The 22,993-nt window shown below is 36.2% G+C and overlaps 1 protein-coding gene across 2 annotated transcripts; it reads left to right on the top strand.

Moving 5' to 3' along the window:
* Positions 1 to 1,598: 1,598 nt before the first annotated feature.
* stim2a (tromal interaction molecule 2a) lies at positions 1,599 to 21,174 on the top strand. Of its 2 annotated transcripts, XM_077205058.1 has the most exons (12): positions 1,599 to 2,337; positions 3,239 to 3,369; positions 4,927 to 5,041; positions 5,118 to 5,229; positions 6,178 to 6,293; positions 6,629 to 6,806; positions 7,676 to 7,853; positions 7,934 to 8,095; positions 8,286 to 8,386; positions 8,527 to 8,765; positions 18,883 to 19,066; positions 19,703 to 21,174. In XM_077205058.1, exons 1-12 carry the CDS (start codon positions 2,220 to 2,222, stop codon positions 21,042 to 21,044), a joined length of 2,976 nt encoding a protein of 991 aa, XP_077061173.1. In that variant the 5' UTR covers positions 1,599 to 2,219; the 3' UTR covers positions 21,045 to 21,174. The 2 variants fall into 2 exon arrangements, with proteins under 2 accessions (XP_077061173.1, XP_077061174.1); XM_077205059.1 differs by lacking the exons at positions 18,883 to 19,066; positions 19,703 to 21,174 and adding an exon at positions 16,928 to 18,303.
* Positions 21,175 to 22,993: the final 1,819 nt, after the last annotated feature.

The following is a 22,993-nucleotide window of genomic DNA, read 5'->3' as shown; positions in this document are numbered from 1 at the left end:
GGTTCTGCCAGTAGTGGACACTCATGCAACATAACAATGACGTACATCCGAGTGATCAAGATGGAGGGAAGTTAGCAAGGGAAGGGGATAAAAAAAGTGGACTTAAACGCAGCCCAAGACCTTAGATGGGTGTGTCAGATAAGAGAGATTTCCGAAATGTGGGGTACTCCGGGACCAGGGTTAGGTACCACTGTCCTACTTGGCTGTGTGGAGAATACTTGGTTTAGTCATGCAGTGCTGCTTGGTAACAGCGCTGGAAACACTGTAGTATGGTGGTATACCATTCCGAACATACCCACTGTTTACCATTCTCATTGGTCGCAATATAAATTGAGATGCAAGTCTTTACAGTAGGGAAGTGGATTGACTTACATTGTGGAGTGTTTTAAGAAACTGGACGCTACTCAACTTGTTCTCCTCAACAAAAATTGTTAGCTTATTACAACAGGACAATTGTGTGCCAAATGGTACAGCATATGAGAATCAAATTATTTTATTTTTTTACATAATAGATTGATGACATCAATGCTGGCCACCAGGGGAAGAAATTATATGATCTTTCTCTCATTCACTTTGAAGTGAGTTTTCCCTGAATTACAATGAGAGACACCTGTCACTTTTGCATGCTTTAAGTGCCAAATGTTTCCCCCACTGCTTGGCATCCACTCGCTCATGCCCCAGTTTTATTTTTAGACCTTATGGGTTGTTGAGATGTAACCTGAAGCTTTCTTTCTGTTGCTGTTTCTCAGTGTATGAGTCTTCAACCATGTTAATCTGATAGGGCTCTAAATTTAATTCAGAGACCAATATTAAGTGTGTACTGGACCTATATGAGAGAGTAAATGTGTAGGGTTTATTTTATTCAATCTCTCCAAACTGAAAGCTCTTGATGAATGGTTATTAATTAAGATCGGTTAATATCGTCTAACTGTAATTTCATAATTCTAGAGTTGGGTGTAGAGTTGCTATTGCAGTAATGACATTTTTCCAAGTGTTTTCCTTTAAAGAGATGGTTCGCCCCAAAAATTGGTCAAATTCAAAAAAAGTTGAAATATTTCGACTGTTTTTGTTAATTCAAATGGGAGTCAGTAGGGTCCAAAACAACATCGGAACATAAATAAATAAATGGTGTATAAATTACAATAAAATATATAAAAGTAGTCAAAACAAGTAATTCTTACAAATGATTTATTATGAAATTATTCACAAATTACACGGTTCATTATATGTTAAGTGTATTCAAGCACCATTTTTTGTATGAATTTCATTTTTTATTTAGTTTTAAAGGCTCGTCATTTAGCCGTTAATAAATATTTTATTATATAGGTTAATTTGTTAATGCTCAAGTTTCTTTCTTTTTTGTGCTTTATTTGAATATTCAGTTCACACTATTGTGCAACAAAATCAGAACATCACAATACTTAAGAATAACACCAATAGAGAGAGTAGTTCTCAAGTTTCTTTTTTTTCTTTCTTTCTTTTAATGCTCAAGTTTCTTGGTAATATTCTTGGAGCGCCCAATTACGTAAACTAATTAATATTGATATTTCACCTCAACGCCTACCTCAGCAAATCAGTTTACTTGGCAAGCGCCACGCAATCCAATTAATATTCATGAGTGAGACGCCAGTAAATTCGCGTTTGGCTTTGGAAGAGCAGACGCATGCTAAATACGAGCTTACAAAGTTTGTGACATTTAGTAACTGGAACACTTTTATATACACGCATTATCCAAACGTTCCCAGAGAGAAGTAGCCTACTATCGGAACTTTATTCATATTCGGGAACCTGACTTTCAGAAGGACTTCTATTCTTGGTCATCGTATTTTCATCCCAACGCCGTATTTTAAAAGTGGAACGTTCGTTCTTTAGAATCAGTTTTTCAAAGTCATGTTATATTAATCGGTTTACTTTGTTCCGCCATTTCTTTGGAATGTAACAACAAAACGTCATTGGAAAAACCAGATGTTGGGATGTATCTACTGTTTTAAACGTTGTGACATATTCGTTGGAGTTGTAAACAAACATTTCGAACAGTTTTTCGTTTTTTTTGTGTGTGATATTTTTTTTAAAATGCCCACACTGTTGCTTTTCTAACTGGCGGACGATACCTTTTCTTGGAGCTGGAGCTGTTTATAGCATCACTATCACGTAACGTTACATTTGGACACACATGTGTTTTTTAAATTATAGACAGTAAGTGGCACTTGAAGCCTGCGATGCAGAAGTTCTGCCTCACCGTCCTGCTCGTGCTGCGCGGGCTGATCATCTGCGTCTGTTCCAGCGATGAGCAGCAGCACACTGGACTGTACAGGGACACAACTGTGACCTCAACAGGCACGTGTGCACGACCAGATGATGTTAATATTCAAAAGCTAATTTTTGCTAAGCCTCCGAATGCTCCCTGCATTATTTGACTATTTACAGCAGAAATAATATCAAGAGCAATAGGCCTAATATCAAAAGTTCAGGTATACAAAATAATAGCATATCTGGTTTCACAGACAAGGCTTAAGCTAGTCTTTTAGACTAAAATGCAGGTTTGACCTGTTTTAAATGAGAGCTACTTGCACTGACATATTGCCATTGTTTTGTCTAGAGATGCACACCAGTAATATTTTTTATAGGGCATGTATATAAAAGCTACTAAAAAATGCTTTTATTTAACAAAGGCCTAATCCTGGTTTAATCTAAGCCCTATCAGTGAACCGGGCCTTTATGTTCCAAGTCAGTCTCTTTTGGGAGATTTCACTGAGTAATAGAATATTAACATTAAATAATATATAACTATTTTATGATGCTACACTTGGTATTGTTGCTATGGTAAAAATAGACACAGCAATGTAAAGTGTTCCCATGACAATCATTTGAGTATTCTTAATTCAGAGGGGGATTAAAAATTGACACATTAGACAATTTGCACAGTCAAAGTATTGAACTAATAAATGAAGGTGTTGCCAGATAATTTTGTAATGGAAGACATTGCTGACAGAATTCATACTGAAATCTGTGATTTGTCAAATTTGAACCCATTTGGGACAGTGTAAAGATTTCTACAAAATTTGCTCTCTATTTAATCTCTTTACTGTTTTTGAGAAGCAACAGAGATATGGAAGAGATGTTGTTGTCATTGTTGATGTTTCTTTCCTGTGGGAAAATATAATGATTCCTCTTGATAACATGTTGACATTGCAAGTGTTTTATTGGATTGCTTAACTCTGTCCTCCTTTCACCACAGATCCATGTCTGCAAGTGAGCCCTCCATGTGTGACGGAGGCTGACCGCTTCAGTCTGGAGGCTCTTCAACACATCCACAGAGAGATGGATGACGATCAGGATGGAGGCATTGAGGTGGAGGAGAGTGTCGAGGTAATCAACATTCACAGATGTCACAATCACAAGTCCAAAGAAAGAAGTTTCCCTCACACCTTAATGTAAATCCTGCAGGGTTTCCACAACTTCTGGCCAATCAATTTCCCTGAAATATGCAGTCAAGTGGATAACAAAAGAGCAGTTTCTAGCTGATGAAATGTTCTATAGCTGATCATAAGAAGGAAATATATATATATTTTAAATAATTTTGAAAATCTATAGAATCTTCATGACTTTTACAAGCCCTTAAACAAGGGCTGCACGATTAAATTGAAATAAAACTGAAATCACAATATGGCTTAGTGCGATTATCAAACAAGCTAATAAATAAGAAATTAAATAAATATAGGTGCTGCATGTTTAATTGAAGTGTGATTTGAAATATTTGAAAATGAAAAAAAATAAGACAGTCATAAATATTAGTATTTTAATTTTACAGGAGCACTCTAAAAGAATAATTCTGGGTTGTTTCAACCTGTGTTTGGGTCACATATGAACAAAACCAATGGTTGGTTTACTTTTTTTTTTTAAACCCAATGGTTGGGTTTGTCCATATTTGACCTAAACATGGGTTGAAACAAATTGTAATAATTGTATTGTAATTGTTGTAATAATTATTTTGCAAATTGTAATGGATTGTAATAAAATAAAATAATTATCATATGTTTCTTAAATACTCGATTTTTTTATTTTACAGTTAAAATACAGGAGTACTGTTTCTTATTTTGTTTTTAATGATAAAATAATAAAATATTTTATTTAATAATTAAAAGTTTTGATCAGCCTTCCAAACAAGCACAGCAAATCTGTACATTTTTTCGTCATAATCTTAATTTTTATCAGCAAAATCGCAATTAGATTTTTTCCTCAAATCATGCAGCCCTAGTTGAAGCCACACATAAATATATATTTCATATATTTCACAACTGAGCACTTAATTTTCTTTGTCCCTTTAATCAAACTTTTTGCTGCTTATTCGAACATATGGTCGAGTAGCACAAATGTAGTAGTTGTCAAGTCAACATTCTAAACTCACACTCAGATTAACAAGATCAGCATTACATTTTGAGATGTTTGTGTGATGTTTGCGTAAGTGCTAGAGTGTTATTCCAAAGCACCCGGCCTTGAGTTCCTCCCCCAAGCCTGTTGGTCAATTTAGAAACACATGTTCCCATCCAACACCTAAGACAAACTGTTCAGGCTTGGCATTGGGAGAACTTAGCAGAGGGGGATGAGTTACTAAGTAATGTCCTGAAGTGTGTCCATGTCTCTGGCATTGGGTTTCTTTTCCTTGTTGCTATAGAAAAGGTTTAGGTGGAATCGAAGCAGAGAAGAAGCCTGGAATCACGTGGTGCATCTGATTACAGCAGAGACAGATTCCAAGACACATTCGCAGACACTTACTTAAGCTCTTTTGATCTCGAATGTTGACTCAGCTGTTGTTTTATGTGTGGTGAGACTGCATTTGTAGTATTTGTGTAGAGTGGTTTTCTGGTGTGCAGAATTTTATTTAAATCGGCTACTCTTTTGCATCTGCATCTCTTCTTATTGTAGTTTATCATAGAAGATATGCAGCAGCAACAACAGGCAAACAAGCACAGTAAACTCCATCAAGAGGACCAGCATATCACTTTGGAGGAGCTTTGGAAGGGCTGGAAATCTTCTGAGGGTAAGATGGTATCCATCCATGATTGTGTGTTTCTCTTTTCGCTCTTTTTTTTTACTCTTTTCTTTCTTTCTATCAGTTCATAACTGGACTCAGGAGGATGTCTTGAGGTGGCTAAGAGAGTTTGTTGAGTTGCCTCAGTATGAAAAGGGCTTCAGAGAGCTGCGTGTCAGTGGAAACACCTTGCCCAGGTGAGACAAATTAAGACTGAACCAAATTTTTAAAAAAAACCTAGAATAATTGTTAAATTTGTTCGCCTATTTTGGCACGTGCCCTCCCATATCAGCCTGATTTCATAGGTATTTGTACATAATGTTTTCCAAAAAAAGTTCGGATATATAAATCGAAACTGTTACTGATGTTCTGATTGCATATAAAATGTAAATGCACAGCTTTAGAAATGTAAAAATCTTTACTAATCCTTTTTTATTCTATTTATATTATCAATAGAATACAAATAAATTACATATCATTTAGAGGCTCTAATCCCACCTTTACCCTAAACCAAAGCACTTAACATTAAAAACTTAATAGGCATTATAAATTGACAGTGATAATGATTTTAGTTATGATTTTAGATATTTTTAACAACACCAGAAGTCACACAGGACCGAATGAAACTGTTGTAATTTAAAATTTTGTAAATGTGTTAAATAAATGTCATTGCATTGAAAAAACACTATCGTTCAAAAGTTTAGGTTGGGTAAGATTTTTGAATGTTTTTGAAAGAAGTCTCTTATGCTCCTTAGGCTGCAATTATTTGATAAAAAAATAATATGCTGATTTGGTGCTCAAGAAGCACTTCATGTTATTATCCATGCTGAAAACATTTGTGCTGCTTCATATTTTTTTGTGGAAACCATGATAAAAAAAAAAATCCCCAGGATTATTTAATGAATATAAAGTTCAAAAGAACCTTTTTATTTATTTGAAAAAAAAAAAAAAAAACTTTTGTAACATTATAGATGTATTTACTGTCACTAGTGATGCATCCTTACTGAATTAAACTATTAATTTATTTAAAAAAAATCTTACTGACCCCAAACTTTTGACCAGTTGTGTATTTAGTTAATATTATTAATTAAATACTCCATGCTCCAGCTCCATGAAGCTAACAGTTTCTAACTTTGAATTTACAGGATTGCTTCCAATGAGCCATCCTTTATGAGCGCTTTTCTGAAGATCCAAGACCAGCAACACAAACAAAAACTCAAGCTCAAAGCCCTGGATGTAGTGCTGTTTGGCCCACCTACACGTATGTATACACTTCATATACTGTATTAATGTAATGATTTTTGTATCAAACTCTGTGTTTTTCAGTCTCTGAAAAACTTAAGCTATTGTATGAAACAGTTGCAGTCCAATGGCAATGATTTAATTGTAAATAAGATCATTAAATATCTATAATGAATTCTAATACGAAATCAAATATCCATGCACGCCTGTTGAGAACGCAACAAATTACTCTTGTCACACTGTAAAATATATTCAGCAGATATCAAGTCAGCATGCAAAATATACACTCAGATGTCACGTCACATAATGTTTCATTGGTTGTCTGACTAATATCCCTGTGTACATTTGCTCCAGGACCTCCACACAACTGGATGAAAGACCTGCTTCTGATAGTGTCAATAGTAATGGGGATTGGTGGATGCTGGTTTGCACAAGTACAGAATAAGACATCTAAGGTTCATATCTCAAAGATGATGAAGGACCTGGAAAGCTTGCAGAGAGCTGAACAAAGCCTCAGAGACTTACAGGGGCAGTGAGTACACCTTCACAACCTCCACATTCAAGATCAATTTAAATCAGGTTTATTCACCAAAATAAACGAACTTGTTTGATTCGCACCTGATCCAACAATCTATATAATATAAGCAATATTTGATTCACAAAAGAACATATTTTGAAGAATATTTGTAACCAAGCAGTTGATGGGGCCCCATTGACTTCAATTGTATTTTTTTCTATACAATGGAAGTCAATGGGGTCCATCAACTGTTTTGTTACCCATATTCTTCAAAATAGCTTCTTTTATGTTCAGCAGAAGAAAGAAATTCATACAGGTTTTTAACAACTTGAAGGTGAGTAAATGATGACAGAATTTTAATTTTTGAGTGAAATATCAATTTAAATGTCAGAAATATATTTATACTGTTCAATAAACATTGTGTTCTATATAAAAAAAAGTGACAGCTATGATGTCAATGCCAGCTATAAATACAATTATATATTAATAATTACCTAAAAATAATTAAATTAAATTTTGAATTTTCACAATATTTAAATCAGCTAAATTTGCAACAACAATGCATCACAACAAGCCGAAAGTTTGCAAGGCATAACAATTAATGTATCTGTTATCAACAAACTTGAGACAGTTGACAACTTTATAGGAATAGTAAAACTTAACTGGCACTACAACAATGAGGGTCTCAATTGTGTGACCTCATTAAACTTTAACATATACATAAATATTCTAAATAAAAGTATAATCATTAGTTTTTAGATAATTACTTTTTAAACCAGGCCATTTACATCAGAAGTAACCAAGTCACTAAAATTAGACTTCCCATCAAAACATACAAGAGGGGGTGACATTGGAGAGCAATGCATTTTTTATGTTTTTGTAAGGTTGGAAAAGGCCCAGGAAGAGAAGCGCACTGTGGCGGTAGAGAAAAAGAATTTAGAAGAAAAGATGAGGGACGAGATTCAAGGTGCTCAGGATGAGGCCAACCGCCTGCACAGACTCCGAGATGGAGCAGTGAGTGAACTCAGCCGTCTTTGGTATGCAGAGGAAGAGCTTGAACAGGTAAACATCTGCAGTTCTCTCTGTAAAACATCTCCCAACAAGACTCCACTAAACCATGGTTTTCTGTGCTCTTGGTACAGGTACGTGAGGCATTGAAGAGGGCAGAGAAAGACATGCAGTCCCTCTGGGCAGTTCCTGAAAATTTGCAGCTGTGGCTTCAGCTCACCTATGAGGTGGAGGTCCAGTACTACAACATCAAGAAGCAAAGTGCAGAACAACAACTAGCCACGGCTAAAGATGAGGTATTTTAGAGATGAATGAGTCACCCGTTTCAAACCCATTCCCATGCATGCAATCAAGTACAGAGGGAATAATGTTTTCCGGTTTCAATTGTTTTGCCTTTTGAGTTCATGTGTAAAATCTATATAACTAATGAGAGGGCTGTGGAGCGTCTTGCATGAACTTATTTAATCACTCTGTATTTTTGTACAGGCTGAGAAGATCAAGAAAAAAAGGAGTACGTTGTTGGGTACACTACATGTTGCACACAGCTCCTCACTGGATCAAGTGGATCAGAGAATTCTTGAGGCCAAGTAATTTGTTTATTCTCATTTAAAACTGAATAAATAATGCAATGAAATTCATACTATTTTCAATGAGGATCCAAACAGTTTTGTCGCTAATGTTTAAATCATGAGTACTTACATTGACCTGCATTTGTATTTCGTTAAAGGAATGCACTAGCAGACGTCACTGCTTGTCTTCGGGAGCGTCTGCACCGGTGGCAGCAGATTGAGAGCTTGTGCGGTTTTCCTTTGATGAAAAATACGGGCCTATCCAATCTCACCGCTACACTCTACCCAGACCCCAACTGGATGCTAATGCCCCGGGCTGCAATACAGTCCTATCAAGTGCCTGTTTCAGTGGAGGACATGGAGGAAGAAATGCCACAGATTATACCACAGATTCCCGGTTGGTACTTTTTTTTTCTTCTTTCCTAGTTGAATGTTTTCGTTCTTCTGTTTTTATATCCATTAAGCAGAGCCAATCAAACATATAAAAAGTAGGGTTTTCAAAATTAACTTGTTAATGCACATTTTTTCAGGTTAATGCGTTAAAAATATTTAACGCAATTAAAGCAGATTCCGTTTTTTCCCTTCATCATTTGGTTAGCGTTACATTATATGACCATGCTCTTATTCACGTAATTGCTTTTAATCCATTCAAACGCGATAAGACACAAAAGAGAACGCAGTGCAGCACTGGCGCACGTCTTTGAATCTCCTGTCTGTGAAACACACGACTCGTGAGCACAGACAGTGCTTGAACGGACAAAAACACACAAAATTATGTCAAAATGAAAGTGAAAATGAAATAACTTTAAATAAGTTAAATGTAGTCTTAAATGAATGTAAAGAGTTGGGATGCGTGTCAGATCTATGTCACGTCTGTCAGATCTTAAAGGGATAGTTCACCCAAAAATGAAAATTATGTCAGTAATTACTCACCCTCATGTTGTTCCAACCCCGTAAGACCTTCGTTCATCTTCGGAACACAAATTAAGATATTTTTGATGAAATCTGAGAGCTGGATCACTCCTCCCTACTAGTCCATAGGCTTCTTGAGGGATTGAACTTGCCGGGCTCGAAAAGTTATTACAGACATTGTTAAAATAGTCCAAGTGACTACAGTGGCTCAAGCTTAAGTTTATCAAACGACGAGAATACTTTTTGTGCGCAAAAACCCCCCAAAATAACGATTTTATTTCAACTATTCATTTCCCTCTCTCTGGGCCTCGAGTCAGTTCACTAGTATGATAGCGTAAGCTTCTGTTGTTGTACGTCACACGCAACACCCACGTGACCAGCGTCGGCCAATAGTGAGCCTACGTGTGACGTAGCTCTACGCTATTACACTAAGTTAACTGACTAGAGGCCAACAGAGAAGGAAATGAATAGTTGAAATAAAGTCATTATTTTTGTTTGTTTTTGCGCACAAAAAGTATTCTCGTCGTTTGATAAATTTAAGATTGAGCCACTGTAGTCACTTGGACTATTTTAACAATGTCTGTAATAACTTTTCGGGGCCTGCAAGTTCAATCCCTGAAGAAGCCTATGGACTAGTATGGAGGAGTGATCCAGCGCTCGGATTTCATCAAAAATATCTTAATTCGTGTTCCGAAGATGAACGAAGGTCTTACGGGGTTGGAACAACATGAGGGTGAGTAAATACTGACAGAATTTTCATTTTTGGGTGAACTATCCCTTTAAAGTGACACCAGCCTAATAAACCTGCCGCTGTTTGTCATTAAGGATAATCAAAGAATAAAAGAAAAAGAGAAAAGCACTCACTGCTCTTGACTGAATAACTTTTGTATCTTTAATAAGGATTTTGACAGGGCAAGTAAAACTCTGAACTGGTCTGACTTCGCCAATAGAAAAAATTGAGCCCTTATACTGTATATTGAAGGGCACAGGTAAAAGTGACATTTATTGTAATGGGTTTATGTAAAGATTGTTTTAAGTTCACAAATTAAAAGTTGTTATATTTTTTATAATTAATGGCTAAAATTGAGAAAAATAAATAAATTTCATAGAGACATCAGTAGCTGTATTGGTATCGGTGATACTGGCCTTCTTTCATAAAAAGATGCCATTAAACAAATATTTAAAATATAGGCTAATGTATTTATGTTGTTTCTACATTAATTTGGAGATTAAATGTAAAATTATTACAGTATAAAAATATATAAAAAACTTTAATGTTAGTAAATTTAATGTTTAATCGCAATTAATTACAGAAAAATGTGCGATTGATTTGTTACATTTTTTAATCGATTTGCAGCACTAATAAAAAGCATTGACTTTTTTCATGACTGGGTAAAAAAGCCGCACTGTTCCGTCGTCGAATGGGATTTTGGTTGAATGTCTTTGATTAACATAATCCAGATATTTTCACATTTTATTCCACAACATAAAATACATCAGTAACAGGGAATGTTCCCACAACTTTCACTAACGTTTTGTTAAGGTTATATAAATGTTAGAACATAAGTTCTTTAAAAATATTTTTATAACATTATATACATTCTACTAATGCTGAGAGAAAATATTAATAGAACAACGTTCATGTAACGTCCTAATGATGTTATTTTTACTTGATGAATGTTCTCATAACATTGAGAGAAATGTTCTTAGAACAACATTCTCAGAACATCCTTATGATGTTCTTCATATTTGCTGAATGTATTCATAATGTTATATTAAAACATTGTGAGAACATAGTTTATGGAACATCCTTACAATATTATTTGTACTTGATGAACTTTCATATAATATTGAGAGAAAATGTTCTTAGAACAACATTTTTGGAACAAAATTGTAATGTTATTCATATTTGCTGAATGTTTTCATAATGTTTTTATAAAATGTTTTATTACAAAGTTCATTCAATGTCCTTTCAATGTTATTTGATGAACGTTCTAATAATGTTGAGAAAACATTCTTAAAGCAGCATTCTCGTAACGTCTTTTTGCTGAATGTTTTCAGAATGTTAGCATAAAATGTTGTGAGAACAAAGTTCATAAAACATCCTAACCATGTTAATTGTACTTGATGAACGTTCTCATAATCTTAAGAGAAAACGTTCTTAGAGAAACATTCTTGGAACATCTCTATGATGTTATTACTTTTTTACTGGATGTTTTCAGAATGTTAACATAAAACATTGTTAGAATAAAGTTCATGGAACTTCTTTATGATTTTATTTGAACTTGATGAATGTTCTTGTAATGTTAAGAGAATGTTCTTAAAACAACAAACATTCTTGGAGCATCCTTTACCCATTAGAATGATGATGAAATCACTAAGGTTCTGTTTACTATTAAAAGAACATCCTTTTTGTAGTAACACTCCCATAATAACTTACATACATAATGTAATTTATGTTAATGTTATGTAAATCATTCTTAAAATACATTAGAAATATAACTAATATATTAAAGGGCATAGGTTGGGTTTCTTAAAGGTGCAGTAAACAGTAAACACTGTTGAAAGTGGATCGGACCGAGCACCAAAACATACTTTTAGCCAATCAGCAGTAAGGGGCGTGTACACTAATGATGGAATATGAGTATGGAATATTTCAAATGTGGTTTATTCAGAACTAACCCCTTAAAAAGCCAAGCCGAGAACGTTGCCAGCTGTGCTGGGAAAAATGCGCGTTCTTTACAGAAAATGAATGGATGCAACTTTCAGGTGCGAAGCCAAACATTTCAGTATATTTGTGATGTACTTTGCACTCGACTGTGTCACAAAACCACACAGCTACGTGCAGCAATTCCTGGAGAGAGGAGGGGGAATAATGACAGTGGGCGGGGTTTTGTGTGACGTCCACCTGTGAATGCAGACACGATGGCTGGATTGCGTTAACATTACACTGAGATCCGATCACAATGCGTCCTCGACTACCTCCAAACCTGGACACGCTGATTGGATAACATTCCGATCAGAAGCGCGTTTACACTGGTCTTTTCAATGTGTATGTGGACAACATCCGGATACAGGTCGCATGTTAATGCCAAGTGTAAACGCAGCCAAAGACGTTATCCAGATTACAGGCAAGGGTCATACACAAACAAACAATCCAAACAAACAAACAATCCAAACAATAACAGACCAGAGCTGAGGCAAAGAGAGAAATCCGGGGGAACAGGCAGAGAATCAAGAGAACCAGGACACGGGAGAAACAGGATACAAACATTCTCAGAAATGCAGAGACGAAATACAAGACTTCGCAGGGAATGAATGAGTGTACATGGGCTGCGTTCCAGTCCGCTTTTAGACATGCACTTGCTGACTTCCCGAAGCACCTCCTCCCGGGGGAATCCCTGCCGCCATTTTGAAGTGCGTTTCACTTCGTGAATTGGACGAGGGAAGTTTATATGGACAGACTCTCGTTCCCTCGATTTTGACCGAGGGAGCGAGTCTACTTCATATGTACACTTCAGGCAGTTCCATATACCACAATGCAACACGATTGTGACGTCACCGCGGATCTCGTCTAGTCACCACCACCACAAACAACTCTATGATATATTAATTATATATTTTTATTTATTTAAAAAAACCCAAACACACCTATATACATTTGGATGCTGCATTAAACAAGTTCTTAAAGGGAAAAAAATTTAAATAATAAATCAATTCCATAGTTGATTCCAAGTGATCAAGGGCTTAGGACGTTCCAGTTCAGCCCATTGCAGTTTCTGCCAGTAGTGGGCACTCGTGCAATGTAAGCAATGACGCACATCCGAGTGAAGGAGACGGAGGGAAGTTAGCGAGTGAAGGGCATGTCAATTTTGGACTGGAACGCAGCCATGGTTTAAATAGGCTGAGACTAACAAGGACAAGGTAATGAGACACAGGTGGATGCAATTAGGGATGATGAATCTGGGCATTGAGTTGTGGGAAATGTGGTTTCTGAGGGAATGACAATATGTCAAATGTGGAGTGCCCTCTGGTGGCTATCAAGGGCACTCCAGCTGGTGACCATTACACAAGACACTTTCGCGCGCATGCGTGTGAAGATCGGTCGGGAAGAACGGTTGAACCTCGCCACAGAATTCACTTGAGGTAAGTGTGTAGATTAATTGGTTACGTTTTTATTTAGTTAACTATTTATTTAGTAACTATTTTCTTTGATTATTACCAAATTAGGTTTATGTATTTTGTAGGGATGCACCAATATGAACATTTTGGCCGTTACCGATAATTCTTTATATTTGAAGGCCGAAAACCAATATATTGGCTGATAAATCTAAATAAAAAAAATTATATATTTTTTAAGAGCCTGATTACAAGAACAAAAGTCATGACCAATAAAAGCCATGTCCCAAGCACGCAATTATAAAGTTCTGACAGATTTGCGCTGCATTTACATGTTGCACTTAACCGTATTTTCAATCATATTTCAAGCAATTTAAAACCATCATGGTGAATCTGAAGTGTCTCAGCTGAAGGAAATAATCCATTATTCATCTGCCTTAATATATCGGCCAAATTTTCTTATCGGGCCGATAACCATAATATTAAAAATGAACGTATATTGGCTGATACCGATATGGGGGCCGATATATCGTGCATTCCTAGTATTTTGTTGTCTTAACATATATTTGCATGTTTTAAAGTATGTTTATACCAGGGCTCCCAACTCTCACACAATCTGTCTTTGTTCATCATGTGTGTTTATTATGTGCACCAGCATTCGATATTCTGTACATTGTGGAGCAAAGAGAACACTGACAGCATTTCAACAGACAAGATAGAGTAGGTTACTTTTGATATGAAAACACAAAGTCTCAGCTTTCAATTTTGGCAATTCTATTACAAAATTAAAAAAAAATGTTTTTTAATTAGACCCATGTTATTTATTTAATGTGGAGTGCCAGATTGCTGTAGCGCCTCCGTTCAAGCAGCATTTCTTACCCTTCACTACTTTAAACTGGATAGTTAACTAGAACAATTAACTCTAGAGTTCACTATATTACATATTCATTATCTTTACTCTTATTAAAAAGTTATTATAATAACTTTATTATTATAAAAACTGCATTAAATGCAATTGTATATAAACCATATGTTAAACTTTAATGAAAGGGTTCATTGTGTACTTTACAGGATTAGTTGAGAGATTTTTCATTTTTCCTTGAAAAAAATGTACATACTGATATACATCCAAATTCTCCAATAGAGACCCTATTGCTGCAGACTTTCACTTGCACTCTCAGATTATATATATATATATATATATATATACATATAGTTCATTATCTTCCATAATGTAATGATAAAAATTAAACTGTCATATATGTTAGATTCATTGCAGACCAACTGAAATATTTCAGGTCTTTTATTGTTTTAATACTGATGATTTTGGCATACAGGTCATGAAAACCCAAAATTCATATCTCAAAAAATTAGCATATCATGTAAAGGTTCTCTAAACGAGCTATTAACCTAATCATCTGAATCAACTAATTAACTCTAAACACCTGCAAAAGATTCCTGAGGCTTTTAAAAACTCCCAGCCTGTTTCATTACTCAAAACCGCAATCATGAGTAAGACTGGCGACCTGACTGCTGTCCAGAAGGCCATCATTGACACTCTCAAGCAAGAGGGTAAGACACAGAAAGAAATTTCTGAACAAATAGGCTGTTCCCAGAGTGCTGTATCAAGGCACCTCAGTGGGAAGTCTGTGGGAAGGAAAAAGTGTGGCAAAAAACGCTGCACAACGAGAAGAGGTGACCGGACCCTGAGGAAGATTGTGGAGAAGGACCGATTCCAAACCTTGGGGACCTGCGGAAGCAGTCGACTGAGTCTGGAGTAGAAACATCCAGAGCCACCGTGCACAGGCGTGTGCAGGAAATGGACTACAGGTGCCGCATTCCCCAGGTCAAGCCACTTCTGAACCAGAAACAGCGGCAGAAGCGCCTGACCTGGGCTACAGAGAAGCAGCACTGGACTGTTGCTCAGTGGTGCAAAGTACTTTTTTCGGATGAAAGCAAATTTTGCATGTCATTCGGAAATCAAGGTGCCAGAGTCTGGAGGAAGACTGGGGAGAAGGAAATGCCAAAATGCCTGAAGTCCAGTGTCAAGTACCCACAGTCAGTGATGGTCTGGTGTGCCATGTCAGCTGCTGGTGTTGGTCCACTGTGTTTTATCAAGGGCAGGGTCAATGCAGCTAGCTATCAGGAGATTTTGGAGCACTTCATGCTTCCATCTGCTGAAAAGCTTAATGGAGATGAAGATTTAATTTTTCAGCACGACCTGGCACCTGCTCACAGTGCCAAAACCACTGGTAAATGGTTTACTGACCATGGTATTACTGTGCTCAATTGGCCTGCCAACTCTCCTGACCTGAACCCCATAGAGAATCTGTGGGATATTGTGAAGAGAAAGTTGAGAGACGCAAGACCCAACACTCTGGATGAGCTTAAGGCCGCTATCGAAGCATCCTGGGCCTCCATAACACCCCAGCAGTGCCACAGGCTGATTGCCTCCATGCCACGCCGCATTGAAGCAGTCATTTCTGCAAAAGGATTCCCGACCAAGTATTGAGTGCATAACTGAACATAATTATTTGAAGGTAGACTTTTTTTTGTATTAAAAAAACAATTATTTTATTGGTCGGATGGAATATGCTAATTTCTTTAGATAGGAATTTTGGGTTTTCATGAGCTGTATGCCAAAATCATCAGTATTAAAACAATAAAAGACCTGAAATATTTCAGTTGGTGTGCAATGAATCTAAAATATATGAAATTTTAATTTTTATCATTACATTATGGAAAATAATTAACTTTATCACAATATGCAAATTTTTTGAGAAGGACCTGTATATATATCATATGTAATATATTATAGAGTATATTAAAATTAATAATTTAACTATCCCAGCTTCTGGGATGGGAGAATGCAGGTGACAGAGAGAGAGAGTACAAGTCTGCAGCCAGACCCTTCTCCAATGTATTAATATTAAATCAAATTGAATGTAGATCGCAATCGAATCAAAAGCATATGAATTGAAAGCGAATTGTGATTTCATTTGATAAACTCAAAAATGTTTTGATTAATCTCAAAGGATGCGTTCGGTTGCTTTCACCCTCTCATTAATGTTCTTTGTTTAGCTTCAGCTTAAACGCAACAGCCGACATTATTGATTGGGCTATTTGAAATAATTACATTGATAATGATGAATTATTGATAACTTGCAGTGTTATTTTTTCAAAAGGAAATTTAAAAATATGTAAAATTGCCCATGACTAGTAGCTCCGTTTGAACATTTTATTCATTTTTCAATTAATCCAATTTCCTTCATGGTAATAACCTTACCTGAGAGGAAAGTGATGTTTATCACGGTCTGCTGTGTAACATTGTCTTGCTTCACCATCACCAGTGCATATTCTGTGTAAGCCTCTATAAGAACTTTGAATACTCCATTGAGCCTGATATTTTCTTGCGTTCTTGTGCCTTATATGATTCAAGTTCAGTTGTCTGAAGTAGCCAAACAAACAAACAAATCTCTCATGCTCATCTCTCATAATAACAGTGAACTGGTCTGTTAACTTTAACAGGCGGAGCATTCACCTTCTTTGGCCCTCTCTGGTGGAATGAGCTGTCAACATCTTCTGAGACCATCACATCCTTCAAGAAGCAACTGAAGATACATCTCTTTTACAAGCACTAAAAGGGATAGTTCACCCAAAAATCACTCACTCTCGTGTCGTTTCAAATCCATAAGACTTTTGTTCATCTTCGAAACAAAAATTAAGGTAATTTTCATACATTTTTTAATTCACACCAAAAGAGTGATAAAGCCATTGTAAAACTTGACCAAATGAATCAAGTGGTTTAATCCAGTCTTCTGAAAAGGTAATTGACACAGTGCTTCAAATATGGTAAACGGAAGCTCAAACATGCGTGCTTGACAAATCTCATAGGTTCTTGCTCATCATGCAGGCACATTTGAGTTTCTGTTTACCAAATTTTTTTTTGGATGGGCCTGGACTGACAATGGAGGTACAAACTCTCGTTTCATTAAAAATATTTTTATTTATGTTTCAAAGATGAGAAAAGATTAGACAAAAGTCTTATGAGTTTGCATTGACGTGAGAATGAGTAAATGATGATAGAATTTAAATTTTTGTGTGAACTATCCCATAACACACACACACACACACACACACACACACACACACACACACACACACACACACACGCGCGCGCACGCATGTTTACTTAGCTGTCTAAATGGGGACATTCCATAGTCGCAATGGTTTTTATACAGTGCAAATTGTATATTCAATTCCCTTACACTAATCCTACCCCTAAACCTTAACCTACCCATCAGACAAAACTCTGCATTTTTACATTAAAAAAAACCTTTAATTACTTTATTTTTATACAAGATTTACAAATAAGGATATCCCTAAAGGGTGGTTTTTGGAGATTTTGTCAGATTTTGGTCACTTCTGGGTACAAATTTGTCCCCAAAATATAGTTAAGAAGGTACACTACACAAACACAGATTTTTTCTTTGCATTTCACCTCTGGTTTTCTAGTCTAGCTTTCTAATAAACCTGGCATTGTATTTGTATAAAAAAATATTGTTTGCTGTGACGAATTGCTTTTGTACCTCTATTGTAACTGGCTTTGGATAAATGCATTCATGTAAGTGTTATTAATTAATTGTAAAATGTAATTAATTCCCCTCAGTTTATTTACAGATAAAATTGAGCTGACAGAAATTTTGTTAACTCTTGTTTGTTATGCTTCAAAAGTTTTGTTCATGTTAAAAAATGTTACAAATAAACATTAATGAAAATTATTTTTTGAGGAAGGACATTTTTTATAATATTATTGTAACCTTTAAATAATGTTCTAATTGTGATAAGAAAACTGGCCATTTGAACATTTTTAGAATTTTACAAATAAACGTTCAGACTCAGAATGATATTTTTTGAGTAAATATAAGGTTTGGAGAATATAATGCTGACATTATTGTAACCTTTAAATGACATTGTTGTAATAACAACTAGAAAACATGACATTTTAACCTTTTTAGAATGTTCAGAGAACATTATTTGAGTACAAATAAGGTTAGGAGAATGTTGTACTAACTACATTGTAACCTTTAAATCACATTCTAATGACTGTCAACTTTCACTTTTATAGTCTCATTGTGTTAATACTCGCAAAGTACTTTAACTCAAACTTTCCACCTTGTAGATTTTAAATAGATTAAAAGAGTTGTCATAAACTTAGTAGTGGTGATGTTGAAGTCTTGCGGCTCTGATGTCATTTGTTTATAACCTAACTATAGCTTTTTACTTCTGCTGATTGTATATAGGCTTCAAAATTCACAAAAGTTGTGTTAATTTATGGAGAAGATTTTCTTGATTAACAAAATGTGTAGTAGGGACATTTTATGCATGGTAATGAAAAAAAAAAAGTTTACAATACAAGTAATTTCAGTAAGTGATAGATTTTTTGAAATAGTCATTGATTATTCATATGTGTTACTTTTCAGTCACAGTTGCACCTCTGAAATGTTCTCCACGGTCTCTGGTTCGCTCTCGCCGATCGGGGCATATTGGGCCATCACCGGTCATCGTATCACCTGACCCAGACCTCCTGATTCCCATTCGAACTCCACTACGCCGATATGTAGATGAGGAAGAAGAACATATCAAATTCTCCACACTTGTGAAACAGTATGTCAGCCTGGCATCTTGTTTTTTTGTTTTTGCATTGTATAGATATAAGCAGCTCAAAGATTCTTAAAAATATTAGTAACACGTTGCAATAAGCTTAAATTCATTAACATTAGCTAATGCATTAAGGTATCGTGAACTAACAATGAAAAACAAATGTTAAAGAATTTATTGTTCTAGGTTAATGTTAATTAACCATAATACATTAATGTAGTATTTAAAGGTTTGGGGTTTGTAAGTTTACATTTGAAGGTTGCATTTGAATAAAAATACAGTGTAATAATATTTTACAATATTACAGTTTTAATTTAAAATAACAGTTTAGATTTTTGATACAATTTCAAATGTAATTTATTCCTCTGATGGCAAAGCTGAATATTCAGCATTACTCCACTTTTCAGTATCACATGATCCTTCAGAAATCATTCTAATTGGCTGATTTGGTGCCCAAGAAGCATTTCTTATTAACAACGTTGACTACGGTTGTGCTGCTTAATATTTTTGTGTAAACGGTGATACATTTTTTAATGAGGAAGTTCAAAAAGCATTTTAAAGTCTTTACTGTCACTTAATAAATGATGACAAAATGTTTTTTTTTTTGGAAGGACATTTGCTAAGTGTCCCTCTGTCTTGCAGGGAGTCCATGGAAACGTCCTCAGAGTCTTCAGAGTCAATGGGGTCATCCGTTAGCAGAATGTACAGCAGCCTTGATGTCCCTTCTCGGAGAAAATACATTTTCTCTGATAAAATGCCTCGAAAGATCTCTTTGGATGAAGAAGAGGACAGTCCCTCACGCAAGATCTCACAGGACGAGATGGATGAGTCTTTGATGGTGAACACCTCAAGGAAAGTATCGCGAGAGGAATTGGAGATCAATACTCTGTCAAGAAAGACATCTATAGAGGAATTAGAGGCCTCCATGGACCCTCCTAGACAACTGACTAGAGGAGAAACTGAAGCTAGCTTTGATTCAAGGAAATTAGATTCCACAATGAGGTACTATTCTACAGAAAAGATGTCCCCAGTAGCGATCGGCGTGGACAGTCAAAGACAGCGATCACTCAGAGACAGAAAAGATTATATGGACAGCATTTCTAAAGTTATACCAAAATCAGAGCTTGATTTAGATACCACAAGTGGAACTAGATATTCAGATACCTTAATGAACACTTCCATTAAACACAAAGAAAACCTGGATTTTCCACCCAACATCCAGCGTGGAAGAATAATTAGGGAAAATTCCTTTGATGCCACTTTTGATAGTTCAGTGGAAAGCTCAAAAAAATTTAAGATGTTAGGCAAAACCGATCTATCCAAAGACATCCTTTCACGAATAATGCCGCAAGATGAATATGATGCGTCCACGGATTTCGAAAGACAAAAAATAAGAGACATTGCCATGGACACTGCTTCAAGGAACATGATGAGAGATGAGTTTGAGAGAAGCAAGTCCTTTAAAGAGAACAGGGATATCCGCATGGAAATTCCCTCAAAAAAACTCTCTCGAGATGAGCAAGAGTTTGTGATGGATACACAACGGATACAGCGCAAGTTAGACGGCTCTGTGGAAACTCCCATTGGTAAAATACAGAGAGAGAATGTGGGTCTATCTGTGGAGTCTCCAAAGCGCAAGATATCACAGGAGGAATTTGTGGTTACAAACCCAGTACAGTTTGGTCCACCTGACCTCACCGCAAGCTCCTTTATGCCCTGGAAACCAGCCTCAGATCCACTTAGCACGCTAGTGTACGACGGCATTCTAGAAAAGTCCTACGAGAACCCTCTAGTGGCTAGTTCTTGTGATCTCAGTCACGCAACTTCGATGTCTAGCTCTTCTCAAAGCCTTCTGGGAAATGAAGGTCAATCGGCAAATTCGTCTTCTTTGGAATCTGGGGGTAAAGACAAGGGCAAGAAGTCTTCTAAGCTCAAGAATTTGTTCAAGAAAAAAAAGGATAAGGAGAAAGATAAAGACTCGTAAATATCGACAGCAATAGGAATTTAGAGGCCCGAGGTTCTTCTAAATCTGTCTTAGAAACTATAACATAAGCAAAGCTAAACATGCTGAACAGAATGGCCTTGGATTTTCTTGCAAAAGGTTTTTCTTAGAAATGGCATGCAGGAAGAAATTGAATCCTAGCTTTTTAATGGACCCTCAGCTAAACAGATACAATGGAAACAATTTTGTGAAACTAAGGAGCGGACTTGCACTTTTCCAGCTTGGATTCAGTGATACTTTATTACAGAAGTTGTGTGAATGAGATATTAATTCAACATTTTTTTTCTTTCTTCATGCGGTTGTGTTCATCATTTGAAATAACTTGCAATGTCATGGAGGTGCATAATTCTTGCTTTGATGAACTTATGAGACTTTTGCATATCGACAGATCATTGTAGCATTGAAGAGACATTCGCAACACGGTTAACTTAATTCTTATTTATTTGATTTACTTGTTTGCACAAGCATTCAGGGACAAAATTAAGGCAGACAACAGAAGACAAAACAAATCCAAATAATTACTAAAGGTTAATATACTGTATTTACTACAGGATGAGCCTATTAATCGACATGTGTGCCAATGTGTTGGATTTATTACCAATGAAGCTTTAATTAACTATTTAATACAGACATACTTAAAGGACAAGTTCTGTATTTTACACTTAAAGCCCTGTTTTAAGATCGTTTCTGATGAAATAGAACGGTTAAGATTGAAATTTGGACAAATGCTGCTGAATTTTAGGTTTTTGTGTTAGCACCCCCCACCTAAACAATGGTTTCATAGGGGCACTGGAACAATATCATTCGTAAAACGCATTAAACTTTAGTTTACGAAGACGTGAACTGGGGTGAACTGGCCTGGGGTGTTCACTGACATGCTCACACAAAAATCGCTGTAAAAGATGCTTTCCGACAGGTTTTATCGTAGTTTTTGTCCAACTCCAATGACTTGTATTTGATGTTCTGTGAGGTACGGTATTACTCCGCCAATGGAAATGGGGTTGTTTGTATTCTTTCTGTAGTCTTCCAGTCGCGGTCATAGACATCATATAGATAGACGCCCAATCGACCGCTACTGCCTATTGGCGCGGACGAGCCGTGGGGCCGCCATCTTAAACCCGTCACCCGCTCCGCTCAAGTGTAATCTGTTTGGCAGGTGAAATGAGCTGTCAGCGCATTTAATTAATCATATCTCACTGAATACCAAACTGATTTTCACGATTTTTTTTTGCTGCAAAGGTCATACACGTAGCTACGATACAGGACACATTGAATATTTTATTCACAAAATACAACCAATAGTATGGTAATGTTAAATGTTAAATCTTACTTGTGAAAAGTAATCCCCGAGTGATGGTCCGCCGATTTGAGCAGGAATATGCTGCACAGTGCTCTGGCATCTACTGCTGCTATGCAACGCAAATAGGAGTATGACCGGTTTAAGATGGCGGCCGCATTTCTTGCGCCACAGCGGCCAATAGGGCATCTAGTCCATTGATATCATATAGAGAGATATGATTAATTAAATGCGCTGGCATAGGGCACAATGTCGATAGGGCGTCTATCTATATGATGTCTATGAGACCATTTTGCAAGATGTAAACAACACTGGTCCAGAAACACTTCCTGTTTCAGTTTATAACTGGTTTCTTTATTTCACATGTAAAGAAAACATCTTAAAGATGTTTGTTTAACGTTTTGATTCAGTTTTATTTGTTCTGTTGGTTGTATTTTATCCCAACGTTTATGAAGTGTTAAAAAACTGAAACAGGAAGTGCTTCTGGACCAGTGTTGTTTACATCTTGCAAAATGGTCTGATGTCTATGGTCGCGGTATCGTAGAATACGCTATCCAAACATTGGCAAAGGTGCATTATCGCCACCAACTGGGCTGGAGTGTCTATTATTCAAGCTCTCAGCGGAAGAATGTCC

The sequence above is a fragment of the Siphateles boraxobius genome, unplaced genomic scaffold, assembly GCF_051911475.1.
Source record: "Siphateles boraxobius isolate OS27281-9 unplaced genomic scaffold, OSU_SipBor_1 53, whole genome shotgun sequence".
In the NCBI taxonomy this organism is placed as follows: domain Eukaryota; kingdom Metazoa; phylum Chordata; class Actinopteri; order Cypriniformes; family Leuciscidae; genus Siphateles; species Siphateles boraxobius.
The sequence above is the reverse complement of the archived record's forward strand: the minus strand, read 5'-3'. Positions and strand labels throughout refer to the sequence as shown.